This window comes from Chiroxiphia lanceolata, chromosome 3 (assembly GCF_009829145.1).
Source record: "Chiroxiphia lanceolata isolate bChiLan1 chromosome 3, bChiLan1.pri, whole genome shotgun sequence".
NCBI classification, from domain to species: Eukaryota; Metazoa; Chordata; class Aves; order Passeriformes; family Pipridae; genus Chiroxiphia; species Chiroxiphia lanceolata.
Window position 1 is genome coordinate 54,899,604 of NC_045639.1, and position 22,295 is coordinate 54,921,898.

Below are 22,295 nucleotides of genomic sequence, written 5' to 3' on the forward strand. Positions count from 1 at the left end.
TACCCTCAGTTGACTCTGTACACGTGCATTCTTCTCTGCTTCAGTAATGCGCTTCTCCTCATTGCGGTCATTCCTGATCCCCTCACTGGAGAACTCTGCACTGTAGGCAGAGTACTCAGAGCCTTCATCTTGCAAGTTATCGTGGACATGGTAGTTCACTGGCTCATAGACAGGTGGTGGAGGTGGAGGTGGAGCAGTCATTACCAGGTGTAACTCCTCCTTTGTCTTTACCAGATCCTCCTGGGCTTCCCTGGCCTTCGGGAAAAGAGTAAAAAGTATTTTAAATGCATTTCTTGCTTTAAACCAGCTTAATGAACACTCAAATGCTTATCTTCCCAGTTTTTTCAATCCACTATGAAAAGCAAAGAAGAGAGAATTAAATCTCTGCGGCTGACAGTACTCTATTAGTCATATACAGAACTTTTTTTATTTTTTTTTGCTAGGTATGTTATCATCATTCACTGTGTAATGTGCAGGAGATCTAAGCAAAGAATCTTCTTCCACTAAAACAGCCTAGGAAAAACTGTTCTGTGGGAAGCTACAGTTATCTTCATCCTGTTCTCCATTTGAAGAGCTGTAGGCTGAAGAGACAAGAGTTCTACAGAGCAAGAACTCAGATTCCCAAGTTGGAATTTTGAATGTAATTATGCACTAGGCAGGCACCTTCCTTACTGCTTCAGTGGTTTTCCCCTCCCATGCAGCCCATAGCCCTAGTTACAGGGCACTGGGAGCATCAGGCACTCTGAACCTTGTGTGGTTTGTCTTTGGTTTTAGTGCATCATATGTTGCTAAACTATGCCGACTAGGAAGCCGCCAACAACAGCACACACTCCTCAAAATGGATACCTGCAGTGTGGCTGCATTTGCAGAATCTTCTCTTGACTGATGTTTTCAGACATTATATCATGCATCAGGCATCATTTATCCATGTGCCCCTCCCCCTCCATGGTTCCAAGATGATAATCATATTTTTAGGTTTTATACAGGCTTCCATTTTGAATTTTGACGGTTTGTTGGAAGAAAGGTGTTTTGTAGGCATATCGCACATTCACCACAAGTTTGCCCTTCTTCACTGCTGTACAGATGTTTGTCTTCATATGTGTAGAGAAGTCACACCAAGCTAAGCACCACAGTGTGCTCTGCTTAGGCGTAGAACTTTAGAGCAACTTTGTAAGGCAGATACTCACTCTGATTTGCCACTCTTCAACCTCACTCTCTTTACGCCTCCTTGCCTCTTCAAGAAGTGCAATCTTGGCTGTATACTCTGCAAGCTCTGTAGCCTGTTGAATAATAAAACTGGAATTATAAGGACTCTTAAAAAAAATCCAACCCAACCACCAAGCACAACAAAGAAACACTGTTAACTGTAATAAAGAAATAAGGAACAAATAAGTAGATTCCTTATGATAGAAACCAGTGCCATAATGATCCTATGACATGGTCTAGTACTTTACTGCACTAGGTTTTTCCCTGGACAAGATGGCTTTGCCTTACTCAAGGCCATAGTAGCATATCTGATCCTCAAAATGACTAGGTCTTACCAGTTGTTCCTGGCTCTTTATCTGGTCCATAGTTTGTCTTTCCAGCTCTTCCTTGGCCTGCAGAGCAGCTAAACGGTCAGCTTCCAAACGTTCTGCTTCCTCCTGGGCTCGTCTCCTTTCCTCCTCCAGCTGAATGGCTCTTTGGATCTGATCTGAGAGCTCTGGAAAAAGATCAGCACGGTTAGTCCAAAAGCCTGGCCAAAGCTAAGGAACTACAAACAGTCTCTCAGGTAACTGCAGTAAGTCACAATAGCACTTTACTCCAGCATGTAATACTCCCTTCACCATTCTCCTCAAAGTATTTATTTGCATAGTACACCAAGTAACTGGATTCAGATGAGTCAGATGCACATTATAATTAGATTTTCTGCAAGATGTTTGCACTAAAAAGTCTGTAACACTGACAAAACTCTGCTGCCCTTAATAGACCAGATGTTGCTGTCTCCAATCTAATCATCTATGCATTGAAACAGAATGTTTCCATTTCATTGGAAAGACTTGTTCCCAAAGCACTTTTTTCTGCTGGGCATTAAGTAAAAAGTACTTGAGGGCGAACTCTTGCTCACTGCTGGAAGAGGCTCTGCTACTTAAATCCTCTTGGCAACTGGTGAAAACAGAGTTCTTGCCCTTTGGTTCCCAAATACAGTCTGCAGATTTTATGCTACTTTAATACTTTGGATTATTATGAGTACTGTGTGCACATGTGTGTATTTACCCATACGGGAAGATATTAGTAAGCCTTGCTAAGAGATCTCAGTGTCACCAGATTTAGTCAAGGCATAGGCAGCGATCCATGTAACCCCTCTATGGAGCACAATACACACGGTCTGGTCAGCCATGACAAGTACTTTACCTTTCTCTGCTTTCTGAGTCTTCACTTCATACTCCTGTAGCCTCACCAGGAGCTCCTCCTTCTCCCTCAGCATTTGTTCTTTCTCCCTCTCAATTGTCTCCCTCCTCCTCTTTTCATCTTCTAGTTGTTTCCTGTTAGAAACACATTTTAGGTTTGAAGCTCACTTTCAGACTCAAGCTACCACCAGACAAGAAAGTTGGCTGGGCATCTCTCCAGGTAGCTGAATGGAAAGTGGCAGGAGACAGAAATAGGCTGTTCCTTCATCACTTCAGAATTTTTGCTCAGTTTTGGATGCCCCATTTCATTTAAATTGTATTTTTGTTGGCCACCACAGAAGTTTAGAACACCAAATAGCTACTAGATGCACAGAGAAAAAGCAGGACTTGGACTGCACAGCAGAGGAGATTTAACTTTGTTACTTCTGCTGTAAGGAAAGTGAAGGAGGTGTAAAAATGTCAACAGCAGTGAGGGAATGAAGACAAACAATCCACAAACACAGGACAAAAAGCAGCATGATTTCTTGAACCATAAGCAACCTGAAGCCAGTGGTAGAATTGCTACTGCTTTTTCCTTGCATGTAAGAAATCTCCCAGTCCCCTCTTCTCTCTTTACACTGTATGCATATGCTCCCCAAGAAGGTTTCCCCTTTACTCCCAACCATCCCATGGTCCAGCACATAATTCAGGTTTTAACACTTGAGAGTCAGTAGAACCCTCCTTTAAGTGGGCACCACCAGAGCCCATTGTGCCTTTACTTGCACATGTCCTCGGAGCTCTTGAGACAGCAGACCTGCATGGTCACAAGAAGAGCAATGCTTACAGCCCTGCTGCAGGACACCCCGAGTCCCCTCCTAGGACCATGCTTGTGCCTCATGAACCTGGAATGGCTCTTAGCCTTGCCCAGGCAATACCCCTGTTACTGACCACTGACCTGCAGGTACAGCTGCTTGCTGACCCCGGGAGTTCAGTGTCATTTATTTCTGCCACTCCATGCCTGCTGCCTGTATTCAAGCTCACCTTTCCAGTTGCTTCTGGTGCTTCTCTTCCCGGGCCTGGGCTTTCATCTGTTGCACCTCAATGGTGTCAGGCTTCCTGCGCCGCATATACAGTTCATGGTTGCCCATGCAGAGCTGCAAGATCCTCTTGTTAATTCTCAGACGAGGGGCATAAAACACAAAGTCCTAGAAGAGAGACAACACAGTCAGTTTTTTATAAGCATGCTTTCTCTTCTCCCAGCTAACTGCAGACAGAAAACCTTGCCACTGATTTCACTCTAATTCAGACACACATGCAAGGCTATTTAAATATAGCAGCAGGGACTGTCAAAATCATCTCTAGCAAAAATTATTGTTATTTATATTCTCCTTTTAAAGTCTACATAGAATTGACAAGTTATTCTTCTGGAAAAATTATCTTCTAGAGAAAATTCCAAACTCGATGACGTCTCCTTTAAATGAATATTGTTAAATGTTGGAGAAGATTCTGGGTTGGCAAGTAAACACCTGGGCAACACACACACTTCTAGCATTGAGTAGTTTTCAGTTGCACATTTTTGTGAATGAAAGATAAAACACAAAACTAAAAATATATGGGTTATTTGGAATATCAGGTTGCAGGCAGTAGCAAAGCACAAGATACTCTAAAATTTCTGGTTCAGCAAGAAGAACAGCTGCAAATTTCTTATTATCTGTGTTATAATCAGACTGGATTTTCTAGAAGAAAATCTGCTAAGAAAGGGGTACACAGGACCAAGTTCATTACCTGCCTGATGATTTTACTGAGTCCACAACCTCATGCATTTACAATGAAGTCTGAACTTACACAGTGAACAAACTCAACACTTTTGTGCTTTTTTGTGTACTGCGTGGATGGTGATAAGGGCAGTGGGCAAGCTGCCACATTACCACCATAAGCCAGTACCCATTCCTTAGAATCACTGTCCCATGGTTTGCCTCACTGTTAGCAAGAGGTGGAACTGGGAAGGGCCACACAGGCTTTACACTTTTGCATGGAAGCAGAGATCATGTTTTTAATTGCCTGAGCTCAGAAGCACAATTGTGGCTATCTTTGGAAAAACTAGCAGACACACTAGAAGCAATTAAAAGCTCCCTAAGTGCTATTTAAGATGAACATGAATATGGCAACAAAGACTCATTTTCTCCAATGCACTTCCCTAATGCACACAATGACTGCAGGAGAGGCAGTCAGGGAAGTGTGTTGTGCTCTCCCACCAGATTCTGTCAGAGCCATTCTGAGCCGTACAGGTCTGATACTGCTAACTGAACTGTACCTATTAGTTATTCATCCGACCTCCTCCTTCTAACAAGTAATTTTAAAAACAAACAGTCTGTGTACATTGTGATGAACAAGCCCTATCCTGAGGCAAGGCTCACTTACATGGAATTAAATACTGAGGGAATGAATGCTGGTTGCATTTGTCATTTAGGCCATAACCAAGGGACAAAACATTTAAATAAGAACATAAAAGAATACCCTTCTTTTCTTATCCCCAGCCTCCCCCAGGTCTCACAAAACTGGGAGCATCGCACCTCGATATTTAAAAGATAATGTGCTGAAGATGTTGCAGTATGTGGGCAGGCAAGCCTAAAAATTTAAAAGCTTAGTTAAGCAGGGCAAGGTGCCACAGGGCTCTACCCTTTACACTACTGTCCATTTAAACACAGACATGTAGAATCCTCCAAATTAAAGGGGAGCTTCCAGCCCACATCTTGGGCGGACTGAGTATTCTGCTGTAGTTATAACACCTGACATTTTAAAGGGAGACACAAACACATGAAAAGACCCAGACAACTTCCTGTTCCTACAACACAGGACAGAGGCTATTCTATTGAGGAAAGCATGCCTGACAGATCAGCTTTCTGTCTCTGTGGAGTTTTATTGGTTTTCACTAACAGCATCACAGAAAGAAGCTCCACTCCCTCAGGCTGTTATCTGGAAGAAATCCCTGCAGCACACTGTGCATTAGTATCCTTTAAATTATTGGGAGGATCTTTTTCTATTAGAGATATTTATAAGCTATTGTCCTTTGACAAAGCCTAACTGCTTATTATTTCTCAGGGCTGCACTTACCCACCAAGGTCAAGTACTGGGGTGGGAGAAGACAAGAGGAGATCTTTCTCAACTATTCAAATAGTTTCACAAGACTGACAGAATGACATCCACCTATACCAGTTATTCCACGTTATGTTCTCAACAGGTCAAAGTAAGCTTCTAATTCCTCACTAAAATAACTCTGAAAACATACTTGTAAGTATTGAAAAGCAACATTCACAGGTAGCTACATTTCAGTTCTGCACAGAAGTCATATCCCTGGCATTCACATTAGTATTCAAGAAAGTCAGTGAACAACACCACGGGCCTTAACTGGCTTTTACTCTGTCAGTAGTGTGGAAGTGAGCAGTGATGGATGGGAAGCCATATGTATCCATGTGGTTTTGCAGTAGCATTTTAATTACTTCTGTAATTTTTTTTAATGAACATTTTTGTTTTTTTTTCTTCAGATTAAAAGCCAAAAATAAAAGTTATCTACCAGCTTCCATGCACTGAAAGAAATGGGGAGAGGACTCACAGAACTAGCAAAGAATCTCTAATTTAGGCATAAAGCTACCTAGTTTGCTAGAAAATAAAAGGACTCGGCAGTTTCTAAAGTCCTTATTTTTTCCGTGTTGGATATCACTATAAGCCCTTCACTTATGCTGTACAGAAACACAGACAGCTCTACATACACTCTAAATACTATGGCTCATTTTGCATCTAGAATATCTGCAGCTTTCTCCTCTCCAACGACTACTTTATTTTGAGATGAAGCTGTACCATTTGTTCATATGCAGTATCCAGGAATCTGTTCAAGATATACTTACTGGTGCCTTCTTGTCAATGGGCTTTATAACAAACTTCTTGTCATTGAAGGAGATGTTTCTGATTTCGCTCCAGGGGAACCCAATCTTTGGAGTTAGTCTGGAAAGAAGAAAAATATTTTTAAGAGATGACGCAATAAACTTTTTTTCCTCACATTCCTTCTAACACACAGATGCAGTGTAATGCAACGCTTCACACAGCTCTCCCAACAGACAGAAAACAGTAAGTGAACCAGAACCCCACAGGGAGTAGGAGAAGAAGCCCAGTCACCTCTCTTACTGAGTCTCTTCCCATTTTGGTCAGCCACCCTACTGACCTTTGGCTATGATGGACTCTACTGAAACCACATGCTCAGCTTTATCAAACACCTGTTTTAAGTCCGTTTCTTTGAAATTCAGGCCTAAAATTCACATCATGCAGATTTTATGTGCCGTGCTTTCCAGAGCACGTGCTTCTCATCATTACAGGCATAAGACGAAGTAACTGAGCTGATCCCCACAACTTGTAGCACCCACAGAGAAACCTATCCTGCTGTGTTACAGCTAGACCAATCACCTCCATGCAGCCTTCACTTCTGGAGTGCTGAACAGGCACAATTGGTAGGAGCAATTATGCCTTTTGTTTCACAGAATTATAAAATGGATCAGGCTGGAAGGGACCACATGAGCAGGTCATCTGGTCCAACCTCCCTGCTCAAGCTAGGTCATCCCAGAGCACATAGCACAGGATTGTGTCCAGATGATTCTTGAATATCTCCAGCGAAGGACACTCCACAACCTCTCTGGGCAATCTGTTCCAGTGCTTGGTCACCCACACAGGAAAGAAGTTCTTCCTCATATTCATATGGAACTTTCTGTGCATCAGTTTCTGCCCATTGCCTCTTGTTCTATTGCTTGGCACTACTCAGAAGAGCCTGGGTCCGTCCTCTTGACACCCTCCCTTTAGATATCTTCTTCCCTAGATTTACAGGCAAGCTTAGTAACAAAGAGCCCTGTTCTTTCCTTCTGTACAAACTGCTCTTTCAGCCCATCCCATGAGTCACCAAGCAGAACTTTACTAGCTGGTCATTCAACAAGCTGCATCATGTGACCCTCCCCTATTGAAAAGCACCCCAAGGAAGCAAAAGACAAGATTCAGGTTCCCAGCTCTTCCTCATTGCTGAGGAGTTCAGGTCTGTTATTTGTTTAAAATTATTTCTAAAAGCTTCACTAATCATTTGAGGTTTTCCTCTACCTTAATTTCTCCAGATTCTTGCATATAAAAAGCATCTAGTTTTTCATAAGACTAAATGTTTCTGACCCATTACAGTACTTCACCCTTACACATCTGACCAGCTCTGCAGCAAGTTCTAATATTACAAGGACTTCTATATCTGACTGTAATAAAGTCCTGTAATTTCCCCAACCAAATATTCCCATTTTTATGTTTAATATCACATCATTATTCTTTCATTTGCCTCTTATCAAGGGAGGGTATATTCTCTAGAGACAGTTGTTAATGATTAAGAATTGTGTTTTACATAAAAGATAATACCAACAAGCAATCTTCTTGTTATTATCTAACCCCTCCAATGTATGTGTCTCTGTCACAATTATTTCTTGCAAATGGTTTGAAGACATGTATTTAATGTTTAGCACTTAGAGAAATGTCTCATCACAGTGAACCATTCAAATTCTGTAAGAATCCTTCTTATGGAGCTCATTGGTTAAGGAAAAAAAGCTGGCAATTTTGGAGGAATTTCATTCTTTGTCAGAGAGACGGAAAGCCATTACATAGCAAGATTTTGCTGGGTCCAACCATAAAAAACCCCCTACTTCATTTAAATTCAAACATCAAGAATAAAATCCATCCTCTTCAGAACTTTTCACTCCCTAACCTTTAACTCAACCGCAAAATTATGCAACAGTGTGAGTGTGTAACATTAAGTAACGACTGTAAAGAAAATGATTCGATTAGACTAAGATTAACTAATTACTCCAGCCTCCATCACATTAGCTTTAGTGTTTCAATCCTATATAATCAGTAAGATGGACAACTAAAATAATTCACTTATTAGTAAGTTCTATTGCCAATTCTCTTCTTTAATGAGAGGGAAAAAAAATAAAAGCTTGAATACACCTAAAAGTGGCACACTGACATGCACTGCAGTATAGAGGCTCACACACCTACAGCACAGTCTCATTTTCCTCAGGTTGAACTTCAACAATGAAATCTCTTCTTTTTCACCTTTGTTCCCAGTCCCCAAATTTTGCATATACAAGCCAGAGGCACCCTACACTTTACTATTTTTCTAGTCCCCATATCTGCTGAAAGACTTAATTACATAGTGGCAAGAGTTACAGGCAGAAATAAGCAGTTTATTCCAGCACTGTATTTGTTTTGCAAATGCTCTTGATAGCTCTTTACAGTCAATGGCTACACTCTGTCTGCTCCTCCAGCTTGAAAAACCTGTTTGTGTGACCATGGTTACATAGCAAGACTAGTCATTCAAGACTGAAGTATTACATGAGCGAAACTACTTTTCTTTCAAGTGACACTCCTTGTTTTCTGGGTGACAGCACATATTAACATTGCAGAAAAGACTGCCTCTCTCTTTGCCATGTTAACAGAAGCTCCAGCGAGTTCCAATTAATATTTGGGTTGCATTCAAAGATTTTTGGAGGCAAAGATGTAGAACAGGTGAAATCCCTTCTCTATTACAATGATAGCCTGTTACGGATTAGTGACATGAAACAAAGATTCGGAACATAAGAGATGGGGAGTTTGAAAAAACAGTCTAGACAGCAATGCTACATCTGAAAAATAAGTATTTTAGTTCCCCTTCAATCCTTCAGTTGTGGAGTATTAGAAGAGACTAGCAGGCTTAGACACAGCTGTTCTCACCTTCCTCTTATGTTTATTTATAGATGTAGTCTATCATTTCCCACCTACTATCCAATTAATAATGGCTCTGCCTTTACCAGAAGGGCTGATTAAAACTATGCATACCGCAGCAAGACCTCATTTCATTCCTTGTTCACAGTAACTATATAGGTTAGCTCCTCCCTGGGTTCTGGGTGTTATCCAGCTTTGCTTTCGTGCCCACCCCATAATCTGTCTTTTCCAAAACCAGGCAGTTGTACACACATCTATCATTAACTTCAGGATATGCTGGCCTATCTAGGTTCCCATATTGTATCCACTAATGGCAAACCTGGCGACCTGACTCAAGGAGAAGCCTGGTAAACTCCTCAGTTCAGGATTCAGTGCCACAGCTGTGCACAATTAAGCAGATGGCCTTGTACCACTGACATTTCTCTTTATACGGCAGGTAGCATTAGCGGGTCAGGCCACAGAGGTCAGGAAAGCCATGAGAGCACAGATGATGTGAAAGCCCATTTCCTAGCTTCACCTACTGATCCAAAACTGGAACACAAGCAAGTTCTTAACTTCGCCCTGGATCCTGTAAATGAAAAACATTTCTTGGCTCCCATACCAACCCTCTCTGGGAGATCAGAGGTAAAAACAAAAGCCTTACTTATCATCCTTTTCATAGATGTTGAGCCCCAAGGCATCAACCCCCAGCCAAAGGTCAGTTCCTTTCTTATTCTTGATTTCAAAGTAGTTGATTCCATACATCTCCAGGTCTTGGGCAATCTTCAAGTATTCCAGCATGGCATTCTCTCTGGTTCAGACAGCAAGGAGAGCAAATGTTGGTTTCTTATTTATCTGACTATGTCAAAGCAAAAAGCCCTCAGAAGAAAAAGGTAACTTTTCCTAAACCCCCACATCAAACACAGGAGTTAAAACTGAATGTTCACCATTTGGGATTCACTTTAGAAGTTAGGATATTACATCTATGAACACACATACACAGAACACTCCCCTTCACCAAACCCCAGTATTTCCAGACAGAAAATTATCAACGTTCATCTCTCTCAGCATTCATTCTTGTCTCATGGTGCAATCAGTAGGAAAGGTATACTATCTGAACTTTCCCCATCTGTCAGTGCAAATGCTTCAATGACTAAGGTTTGACATACACCTTTACTTTTTTTCCCTGCTCAAAGTCATCACTGATACAATATACACAGGTCCTGGAAGTCACACTGTTCTCACCAGTACAAAATGTCCTACTGCATTTTACCATATAATTCAACAATGAACTAGAAAATACATACCAGAAGTTGGCCCACACAGGCAACTCATAGAGTCTATTTCAAAACCATGGTGTAGAACTGCAAGCTTAAGGTAATCAACAAGCAACATAGTGACCAGCCCTAGGACCAAAACAAAACACTCACTTGAGCATGCCACTGTGTTCAGCATGCCACACCTGAATCCGTTCTTCCCACTGCTCTCTGGAGAGTTTATGCTGATCCATGACCCTATACAAGGAAACAGATATTAGCAAGGTTAGATGTTCTGCAATATCTATTGATGCTGATCTTTGCCACAGCCTTACTCTCACCCTGGTGGGAGTCTTAGTGTAGCCAAAAAGAAGACCCTAACTCAGCCCAAAGATGTACTTGGTGAAGCAGAGCAATTTAGAATGAACCAAAACCCTCTGCAAAGCCTTTCTATTCACTGACCAGAGACATGAGAGGCATAAGCAAAACACGGCAAACAAATCCCATACACGCTGTAGACACCGGTGGACTAAAGCAAAGAGAAAGTTAGTGCCATTCCTGGAATTAGACATTCCTGCAGCATTGTCAGGAAGCATAAACAGAAGCCATTGGTCTGATAACATCCACTGATCTTGTGTGGGTACAGACTGCATAGCCTCAAGACATGCTTTCTGCATATGAGATTTTAGGACTGTAAATTGGGATTAAGGGCACACAACCCAACTTCAGGAATAACACATTCCTAATCTAATCCTGTGCTCTTTTTCTTAAAGAGGAGACATTCATATGGCCAGTTACCAGCATGGCAGCAATGCTTAGGAAATAAAAGCTGAATACCAAAGTATACTTCCTCTCTCTAACCAACTCAAGGAGAGGCAAAAACATACTCTGATATGACAGATAGAAATAAAATAAGGGAAAACTCAAATGTATACAATTCAATTGAAAAACCCACCAAACATGCTTTCAATGAAACTCCTTGTATTTAACTAGAATTCAAACTAAAAAACAAACAAACAAACCAACCAAAACCCTACAACAAAAGCCCCACGAGAAAAAGAAAAAAAAGGGAGACTGCATCAACCAACTTCTTCACCTTTGGGGGATCAGACGCTCTGAATTGAGGTATCCAGGCTTGTGCACCTCTTTGTTATAATCTCCAAATTTGGCCTGCACAGCATAGGAACCAAGAAGTACTGCTGTTTCAGGAGGACAGTAGATCTCATCGCTGAGAATCCCTTCCTTCACCTGCAGGAAGAAGAGCTTCTGCGTGATGTCTTGGATCAGCTCTTCAGACACATCCTCTGGGAAGAACTTGGCACGGAATTTGAATTGGAGAGGATTCTCCTTTCTAATTTCCTGAGCAGAAACCTGAGGACAGAGGTGACACCACAAGTGAGCAGAGTTGTAAACAACAGAATAGACTGCTTTTACACAGAAAAATGTATTTGCCTTAAGAGGAGGTTGGCTGGCAGCTCATTACTGGAATTTCTTAATTCTGGCTGCTCATTGGTATAAGAACATGGGGGGGATGTATTATGTTTTTCAACTATGTCAGAAAAATTCTGTTTGCACAACAAGCCTTGGTCACTGGAGAATGATTTACTGTGCTCTGTCAGATGGCAAACCCATCCAGTACTGTATGTGTTTGACAAAGAACAGTCCCCTGACATTAAAACGTGTCACTGACTGCTCCACCAAGAAAAACAGTTTATACTCTCAAAAGAGCTGCAAGTCCACAAACAGAAGCACTCTGTTACAACTGCCCAACCTTGAAGTGACTCATCTTTCCAATTAGTGCAACAACTGATCCTGCACAAGCAGGGCCTAAAGCCATCATTAGCCAAGATGTTTCTTCAGTCACAAAAAGCATAGCTGCTTCTACTCAACAAAATACAGTATTGAGCTGCTGCTGCATATCTGAAAAACTCTTTCTACAACTCACGCAGAGTGAAAGGGCAAATTTCCACCATGCCAAACAATTCCCATGGATATCACAAAGTTATGTCTAAAAAATAATCCTAGAGTTATGAAAATTAAGGAAGAATCAACAACAGGTACAAGGTTTATAAAGTTGCAGTCAATAACACATCAGGATCACATAGGCTTTAACCTTTGCTCAGCAATTAACCCACAGTCTGTTACCTTTTTATCAAGCTTCAGCCAAGTCTGGAATCCTTTGTTGTCCACATACTGAAGACCAAAGTACCACACCTCTCGCAAACCTATGGTTTTAACCACCTGCAACAGAAGGGTAAAAAAAAAAAAAAGTTATTGTAGGTAACACTTCACTTGAGGTCCAGGTATCCTTTCAAGTCCCACATCACCTGTGATGAGTGCAGGTAACAGCCTAAACCTACTCATCCGGCATCTCTTAACTTCACCTTGTAGACAAAGATATACAGCTGTCACAGTAGATGACAGCAATGGCATAGGTAAGCTACTTATCCCACCCGCTTTCTAGAAGAGGATGATTCTGGGGAAACCAGGTGAGACAAACAGCACATCCTGAAACATCCAGAAACACCATCCATTGACTGGATGGCACGCTTACTAGTGAAAACAGTGCTGTTTGGACACGTTACTTTTCCTCAGTGGAGGTTATAGCCTAACAAGCCCCTGACCTCCTCCTACTCTTGACAGCTTGTTCTTATAGACAAGTAGCTGCCTGCCAGCTCATCTACCTGTAAAGCTGTGCTCTAGTCAGAGCTGAAATCTGGAAAGATATATCATGATCATGCCTTGATGTTATTTGCAGAGTAGCCCCACAAAGAGTGATGTAGAAATCATAGGGAGTTGAACCGACTGGAAGGCAAGAACTTTTTAAAACCACTTTGCTAGTTAGGAAAGTGTGACGGACTTGAGAGTGTGTAGTTGCATGTGCTTCAACAAGTCTAAGATCTCAACTAAGGATCTGTTTCACCCTCCACATTTAGAGTGTTGCTGGAGACACTATGGTTTGAGAGCAGACTTGAAAGAAACGGTGTTGTGGTAGTTAAGACTAACTAGTTTATGTTAAAAAAACAAGCAGAAAGACAACAAAACCCACCAATCCAAACAAACAAAAAACCCCAATTTCCACAACTTTTTAAAAAGAGCTGGGGTCTGAAAATACTTCAGCTTTTACTTGACTAAAATTCATTTTCCCTCCTCCCTCCAAGTGGCTTATTTCCTCACAGAAGAGGCAAGTTTTCTGACAGCTAGATGCATTTTTATGAAGTCTAGCAGAGAAGCAAGGGTATGTTAAGCATAGTACTTCCTGTTGCACAAAAGAGTGTTGTAACTTTGTTAAAATGAAGAGTTGCGTAAATGAAACATTTTTCAGGCCATTATCTCTGAATGTCTGTTACAAGAGAAAAACTACACTTTTTCTGTAAATCGAGCTAGAAAGCTTGCAGAAGTTATGACCACTCAAGTTCTTCCTGAAACCTAAAGGCAAGAATGGAGAAAGTATTAAGCTAAACTTCACAGTTTGAGTTCCAATACAAAGAACAAAGAATTTTTCATACTGTATTCTGGAAAATGCTCTGTAAGCTTCGTCCATAGCAAAACAAGGAAGAAATAAGAACCAAGGCATTATAGTCAAGATGGGAGACACCACCCCCACTTCCTCAAACACATGAAGCAGCAAATCTTAAGTAATGCACCCAGTAAGGCACTGACTTCCAGAAAATGCCAGTGGCACACTCTCCTCCATCTGAATTTCTTTTACTCATGGTCAAGAAAGCACATGACTACAGGGGAGGTACTCCAGCCAGCTGCAGAGTCCACTGTGTTGTTTCTTGGGACACCTCAGTCCTCATTGCAGGATAAACTCTGCACAGGTCTGGCTTGAGTGGAGCTGAACTCAATATTCACAGGTTTCCACTATTTTCCCGCTCCTATGAAAAGGAACTATAATCCCTCTTACATGCAGGATACAGTTATGCTAGCAAAGCCTGAAAAACAAGGACACTGCCAGAGTAGTTTTGCTAGCTGACAGCTAGGCCAAGAAATCATCTTGTAGTTTTTAAAAATAGCCTGCTTCAACACCCCCACAGTAGTTCTGCAGTTCAAGTTGGGCCACTCCCCATACCTGTGAAAACCTGTTGCCTCCACAGGCTTAATCTGAGTGTAAACTCCACCAGAGATAAGGGCCTAATAAAAGGCTTGTACAGCAGAAGTGAAGAGAGGATGCCAGAAGAGGTGCAGCTAAAGATATGGTATTCACCTTTACTGGTTTTGTGCTGCACACTTTTACCTTAATCTCTCTTGATATGCAGAAGTGCACTGCAAGAAGATGTGAAATATGGATAAGAATTTTCAGTCACAGGCTTTAAAAACAAGCCATTAGATGTAAGGATGAAACCTCCATGAGGTGATAGTCTATCTCAACAGTGCTGCAACAAGCAATCTTCAGAAATCCTGAAGTACCTAGACAGCAAGCTAAAATAGAAGTATCTTGAATTTGAAACATCTCACCTTTTTCCATGTTCTCAGGAATTTTAACTTCTCAGTTGAAGGTCTAGAAAGTATTTTCTCTTCTGCCAGAGATATGACCCTGACTCTTAACAGTTATAAACATTAATTAATGTATATGGGGGGGAAAAGTCCTTCTTGAACACTTGCCACAAGGAACAGAGAACAATACTTACAGTCTAATCTAAGGCATTGCTTTTAAAAATCTGTCATTTAGTCACTTGGATTTTTGTACCCTCAGAGATGAGATCTGAGCTCTCTGTTTTGGATTAACATGAAAGGGACTGGGGGAAGAAGTTACCATGATGCAAGAGTGATCAGCAGTGAATGGAATCATAAAATGGACTGAGTGGGAAGGGACCTTAAAAATCACCTAGTTCCACCCTCTTGCCGTGGAAAGGGACACCTTCCACTAGACCAGGATGCTCAGAGCCCCATCCAACCTGGCCTTGAACACTTGCAGGGATGGGGCATCTATAACTTCTCTGGGCAACCAGTGCCAGAGCCTCACCACCTTCACAGTAAAAAATTTCTTCCTAATATCTAATCTAAACCTACTCTCTTCCAGTTTAAATCATTCCCCCTTGTGCTGTCACTAAATGCCCTTGCAAAGTCTCTCTCCAACTGTCTTGTAGGCTCCCTCCAGGTACTGGAAGGCCAATTAAGTCACACTGAAGCCTTCTCTTCTCCAGACTGAACAATCCCAAATCCTCTAGCCTTTCCTCATAGGAAAGGCTATATCTCTCTAATCATCTTGGTCCTTCTCTGGTAGGTCAAATGCCAAACACTGGTTCCATAAAAATGCCGGTTTCATATGTGCTTCAGCAGATTTCCAGTCAATGAATAGTTGATGTCTAGTCCACATCAGTAGTAATCAAGAGGCATTAAAGCTAGATTTAATGCTAAACTCTGTTTTGTACTGTGAAGATCTGCAGTGATTTCCTCCTTTCAAGAACCCACTAGAAGCATTTTTTTGTTTGTTTGTTACAAGTTTTGAATTTTGTTGGTGTTTTTTGGGGGGCTTTTTTTTCTTAGTTGGGTTTGTGGGCTGTTTGTTTGCTTTGTGGTTTTTTTTGGGGGGTTTTCTTTTTAAGTACTTCTTAATGCACAATTGCCTTAAGGCCTAGCAAGTTCTAGTTAACTCACTGAAACAAGAAATTGTACCAACAAAACCTTGGGACCAACCAACCGACATTGTTTAGCCAGTACTGCCTACTTGAGTTAAAGCTCAACCACGCTTTGCTATCAAGGCTAGCGGATACAGGGGGAGAAGTACAAAGGAGCTGCTGTAACAGCTTGTAAACAGCTTAAAATATGTAACTGAAGTTTGCATAAATCAGTTCTTAGTTTTCAGGTCTACAGCAGAAATGGCTAGAAGCAAGCATTTTCTTTTTTCTTTTTTTTTTAATTCAGAGCACTATGTAAAATTTTTCTGCTGAATCTAGGCCTTGCTTCAGTTTTAGAACAACAAGCTACTTAAGACAATAATAAAGTTTTACAAAGTGCACATTGTTGCCTTTATCTGATCTTTGTAGGTCCATCTTTAAACTTGTTAATGCAGTAGCAGGAAGAATAACAGCAAGAGGAGGAGACTCTTGGCCACTCATGCCCTCCACTTCCCTGGGAATTCCTGAAGGCAGACTGTGCAAATCTGTGCTCTGTCCTGCTGCACAGGGGCTTCTTATAAGGCACGTTGCCTACAAACGCTGCATGGAGGTCACAAACTCTTCTGTTCTTTTCAGCAGTGTGACAAACTCAAACACCTGTGGCAAGTGGCTACTTCCAACCCACCTTCTGAATGAATGTAACCCTGCCAATACCTTCTTCAGCCATCTGAAGATCTGATTCTAAAGACTTTTATGCACAAAGGCAACATTTCAACCTTAGAATTGAAGAACAATGTAAGAACTAAGCTGTATTTCAAAGCAAGAAGTGCATTTTTACATGCTACCTATATTGTCCAAACATTTTAGATCCCTTGTGACATTTCATCACTCAACATGGAAGACAGTTTTCACTGCAGTATAACATACATCTGAGGGTTTTTGCTTTTTTATTTTACTGTGATGGAGTTTAGAGATCTCAGTTCAGACTGAGGGCCTTTGATTAGGAGGTAGAGTGAAGATAGATTTGGAATCCAGTCTTAAGTAAACACTATAGTCTGAAACGTACTCCAAACTCAAACAGTAAGAGCCCATACCAAAACTTCACTGACCTGGTCAAACAGCTGTTTGCCTGTAGTGTTTGGCTGAATGGCAAACTCCAGCTCTGCATCCATAGTAACAACTCGAACGTTGATCTAAGGAGAAAAACAAAAAGCATTGTTAAGATATATTGAAAGTTATTTCTAGGTGTTAATAGAGTACTTCGTGTACAATAGTCTCCATGCTTAGATGCACTACCCTCACATCTATAATATACACACTTAAGTCTCAATTAGAATTATGTTATCACATCAGCAAACTTAATTGGGGCACTCATTTTGCCATCTTATCCAGATTGCTCTGCAGGTTTTTCTACTCAATACAGGATTGGACTGATCTTCTGGTTAAACAAGAGGGCATTTTAGACTTGACCCTTTCCAGGCCTAAACCCTCTTGGACTAAGAGCTACTCTGAGTGCATAGTATAGCTGCCTCCAGGCCATCCCTTGGATTACGAAAGGCCCTAATGACTAAATTAAATTTAAGACTTATAATTTAACTTCCATTTATATTAGAGATGGAATTAATCTGAGGTTTTAAAGGCAAAAGGCTGCAGATTATTCTTACAAAGCAATCAGCATTAACCTGATAACCATTCATTCTTTCCCTCATAAAAATCTACTCAGCACATAAAACCAGCAGTAACAGGTACTAAATGATACTAAAGGGCAAGAGTTCACTAAGCTCTTGCTGTCAGTGAAGAAACAGCATAACCAGATTTACTGCAACAGCAGTAGACTGCAAGGCAGAGGCTACTACTGAATGCAGAAGGCAAGAGTGTTTAATGACTAGAAAAAAATCTATTAGCAGTTAATCAGGAGGCAAAAGCAGCAACTAAGCTTGCAGGGAATACCATAAGGACCAGCAAAATGGCAAATCGGGAAAGGATTATCTCCAACTGTTCTCACTACAGTAGGCTATATTGCTTGCAATATTATACTACTTCTCAAAAAACAAACAAAACCCCCCCTGCAAAACAAACTAAAAAAACCCCAAACTTGGATGATTGTATAGTATAGTTTTACTAACAACTGGATTTGTAGCTTAGTATTTTAAAGGAAAGAAGAAAAAGTGGACATGTAAACACAAGGCCAGACAACAGGTAAGCTACAGGCAGATGACATTTCATTTCAATTTCCCAACATTTTGTAAACGTAACGTTACAGAAAGGCAGAGCTAGGAGCCCAGGAGAGGCTGCTACATCTGAAGAAACGAGAGGTAAGAGGCAGGAGAGGAACAGAATCACTCACACTACAAAGATTTGACCTTCAGCAGTTCCAAGCCACTTAATTATGCATATTTAAACTCTAGGATAAATGTCAGGTGAAACAATGATACATCTAATACAGAACTGTGAATAAAACAAGTTGCCTACCCTAGTTTTAGTCAAACACATTAGAAAATTTCACACTCCTTTTTCAGCAAGACGCTAAATGTCTAATCAACCTTCTTCAGTTTAGTGGTAGACCTGGCAATGTGAGGTTAATGGTTGAACTTGATGAACTTAGACATCTTTTCCAAACTAAATGATTTTATAAAGGCATCAAGTATCTTCTAGCCTTTATAGAGTTGTTTCTTCCTCCTGTTCTCTCTCAGATGACAGAGGACCCTCTTACAGAAAGATGACTGAAGGCAGTTTCCAAGTCAGGGAACCCCAGAATTGAACCAGAAAAGATGACTTAGTGCCCTTTCTCTTTCAAGCTATATTTTTAGAGCAGTGTCCCTTAAATTAGAAATTAAAAAAAATAAATCTCTAAATGCAATATCAAAGAACAAGCAAGAAGGGAAAGGGAGTTCTTGGAAAACCTAACTGTAGCATTTGTGATCCATAATGGAACATGAAATTACGTTTAAGGTTTTCTTCCTGTGCCTTAAGAACTAAGGGTTTCCCAAGCAGTGTTTCCAGTGTAGGAAAGGAGAGGAAGTTCAGATATCAAATTCTCTGGAACAGCAAGGCTGCAATTCAAAGATGTGACCTTAAAAAACACCTGTTGCTTAATCCCTCTCAACAATAAATCCCTAATCATATTCTAATCCCTTTCTACCCACTTCAAGACAACATATGCTCGTAATCTTCAGTCTTGTACTGTGCAAGTTATTTGTACTTCTGGATGAAACACCACAGAGGATGTAAAATAAGTATCACTTTACAAGCTGAAGAACTTAAAAGGGTATCCTTCCTACTTACCAGAAAACCTGCAAGATGCTGGCTGAGCACAGAATTCCAGTTGGTACTAGTATGTATGTCTTTTCCTCTATCTCTCCTTTGTAGTTATGTGGTAGTAAAAAAAATTAACCTCCCTAGTCTAGGGGAATATCTTGTATTACTGCAACCCTAAAAGACTCATCTGGATACACACCCCTTCCTGAAGGATTAGCTACACAGTGAGCTATTTAGTGCTAAAGCCATTTTGCTGCTATGTATTTTAAGAATTATTTTAGTATTAAGACCCAAAATTGTAGTAATCTGCTTTTCCACTTCAATCATGTAAAGCCAGAAGCATGCAGGAACATGAGTACTTGGTTATCCAAAAAGCTTTCAAGGACACTTGGGGTATATGGTAAAGATTAACTTCTCTGTTCTTAAAGGACTGCATAACCAGCAGGACAAAGAGGAATCCCATGGTATGCCCTCAGACAAACTTTTAGCCACATGACAGGCAGAGTAAGAAGAGACAGGGCTTCAAGTATCTATCACTTCGATGAGTTGATGACTGCCCGGGAAAATCCTTTGGGTCTCCTTCCCGCCATATTAAGTCCTCTTGCTTTTCATCTCCAAACCTTAGCCTTAATTTCAAGAAGAACGTAATGGCTTTAACAGTGTTTCTGAATGGATGACCTACAACCACTCCACACAACCTTTTAGCCACAGAAGCTGGTAGTAAAGCAGGCAAACAGAGCCTAACCCACCTGAAACCCTGGTTTAGACAGACTGAAGAAACTGTGATGCCTGTTACACTGAGAGATGGTCAGTTTGGCATTCATTCGCCTCAGACCACATGAAACTCCCCATGGCTCCAAGACGATTAAATCAACACCCAAGGTGCTAACCAGTTCAAGGTGTGGTTGGGGAGGAAAGCAGGGAACAACTCAACCTAATTTCCATGAGCAACAAGAAGAGCAAGACACAGTTAAGAAAACTTTCACAAGTGAAGTCCTGCTTAACCTGAGTAGGCAAGGCAGATCATTTGTTAAGATCCCTACCAAATCCTGGCAGTAACCCAGGACAAATTTGAAGCCATAATCAAAATAAAAACAGTTTCTAATTTTTTAAAAGCATAAGTGTGGAGGGGGGAGAAGAGCACACAGCTGTTACACATGAAATAAGGGTTTATATTAAAAACTATGTGCATTTAAGCACATAGTACACTAAAAATCTTAGACAGTGAGATGTAACTTTCTTCTTGATAGGCCAGTGTCATAACACTTTATAATTCTGGAAGTTGAAACTGGATGATCTTTAAGGTCCCTTCCAACTTTAACCATTCTATGATTTTACGATTAACCTTTTAAGTCCAAGACTAACACACTTAAAATGACAAATAGGGCCTTAAAAGGTTTGCTTGTGCATACAAAAACACTACAGAACACCAATTTTTCCTCTTCCCCTGTGTTACGATGCATAAAATTGGTAACAAACTGGATCCAGAGGGGAAAAAGCATGCTGTTGAAGAGGCAATGTCATTTGCATTAAAATGAAAAACTCTCCATAAATAGTAAGACTCAACAGAAGCCGTAAAATTTAGAACACTAAAGACTGAATGCCAGTTCCATGACTTCGGACTGTTTGGGATAGACTGTAACATATTAGCTACACTACCAACTGGAACAAGAGAGCAGAAGTAAGATGAAAGAACTAGAGGGAACTACAAAATGTATTTTAAATGATCATAATACTAAGGAAAGTTCTTGTATCAGAAGTTACAATAGTTAGAACAGAATCTTCTATGCTTTAGGAATGCCCTTAAGTCACGCATTTGTTCTTACTTTTTTTGTTGTTGCTAAGACAACATCTCTTCTAATACTGTCAGTAGACCAATCTATGGGACAGGGCAGCCTTTCAGAGTCCACGCACATTACTGGAGTATCTAACTTGGAAAATTAAAGTGCCATTTGAAAAAAAATTCAGCAAACACTGTCTCTTAAGGAGGCAACACACTGCCAACCAGCCGAGTGGCAACATCTTTGTGGAAGATCCAAGACCTAGATAGGAACCCAAGATGCCGTTGCCTCTTCAATTCCTTCCTCTCACAAACACCCAATTTCCAGGTGTGTTGGACACCACGCATGTGCATTTTTTTCCTAATGTCTGACTCCTGAGCTCATTGGTTCAGAATCTGTCTCTGGTGCAGGCAATATGGTATTTTTGAAGTTAACCATCCCTCTCCTAATATTGCAGCTCCACTGAAAAACATCCTACACTGAAGGGGAAAGGGAAGGCAGAACAGAAAAAAAACTCCACAGCTCTCACACACACTAAGACATCGTGAATATTTTGCACCCTAATGCATGTAATGTAATAACCCTTAAGTTCACTCGCATACTAAAATAGTTCAGTGAAACCATGAAGTTGTGTGAGTCATCTAAAAGAACATACCATTGATTTTCAGTGAATACATAAGATAAAGGGCAGTAAATACCAACTTTTACCCTTACACACAGGACAAACCGGTCCTTAACCATGTTGCTTATTATCATTAGGCAGTTCTAAATGCCTCAGACAATTCTCAAGAATGTTTTCTTCCTCTTTCCAAGGAGGGATAAAGACCAGTCTCTTAAATAGCAGGCTTACAAGTGCAAATGCTAGTGACATATCTTTCCAAGTGGTGGCAATTAGCAGTATCACAGTGGAGCACCCTAGGTAGACGTGCCTTCTTTCTTCAGTCACTGGACATCTGGAAATTCCGGGCAAGTTGCTAGCTACAAGTAAGCAGATCAACCACATTTTAAGTGTTGTACCTGCACAGCACGTACTATGAGAAACGGCACGCAGGGCTGTTAAGCTTTCTTACACACACACAAACAGACTATATGCATATGGACGCACTTGTGCTGAGGGAATACGGAAGTCTTAACAAACAAGAGAAAGCAGTGTTATTAATGATACTATTAAGAAAGCGGTAGTATTAAGCTTGCATCCTCACTTCTGCAGGTCTACTCTTCCGCCACACAAGCAAAAACTATTATTGGAATAAATAACAGACAAGCTTCTTGGCCCAGACCGCAATACATCTGCATGGACAAAGTAATCTC

The 22,295-nt window shown here is 40.8% G+C and overlaps 1 protein-coding gene across 2 annotated transcripts in view; it reads right to left on the reverse strand.

Annotated features, from left to right (window-relative positions):
• EZR (ezrin) overlaps positions 1-22,295 on the reverse strand; it is a 37,053-nt gene that overhangs the window by 1,854 nt on the left and 12,904 nt on the right. The window contains exons 2-12 of one of the 2 annotated variants that reach the window (XM_032682459.1): positions 17,055-17,138; positions 12,527-12,622; positions 11,478-11,752; positions 10,556-10,639; positions 9,790-9,936; positions 6,275-6,371; positions 3,411-3,574; positions 2,395-2,525; positions 1,542-1,702; positions 1,188-1,280; positions 4-255 (exon numbers count right to left, since the gene is read on the reverse strand). In XM_032682459.1, the coding sequence (XP_032538350.1) occupies positions 4-255; positions 1,188-1,280; positions 1,542-1,702; positions 2,395-2,525; positions 3,411-3,574; positions 6,275-6,371; positions 9,790-9,936; positions 10,556-10,639; positions 11,478-11,752; positions 12,527-12,622; positions 17,055-17,138 (1,584 nt within the window). Of the gene's footprint in view, positions 1-3; positions 256-1,187; positions 1,281-1,541; positions 1,703-2,394; positions 2,526-3,410; positions 3,575-6,274; positions 6,372-9,789; positions 9,937-10,555; positions 10,640-11,477; positions 11,753-12,526; positions 12,623-17,054; positions 17,139-22,295 lie in introns of those variants that run through there. The other variant, XM_032682460.1, reaches the window with a different exon arrangement.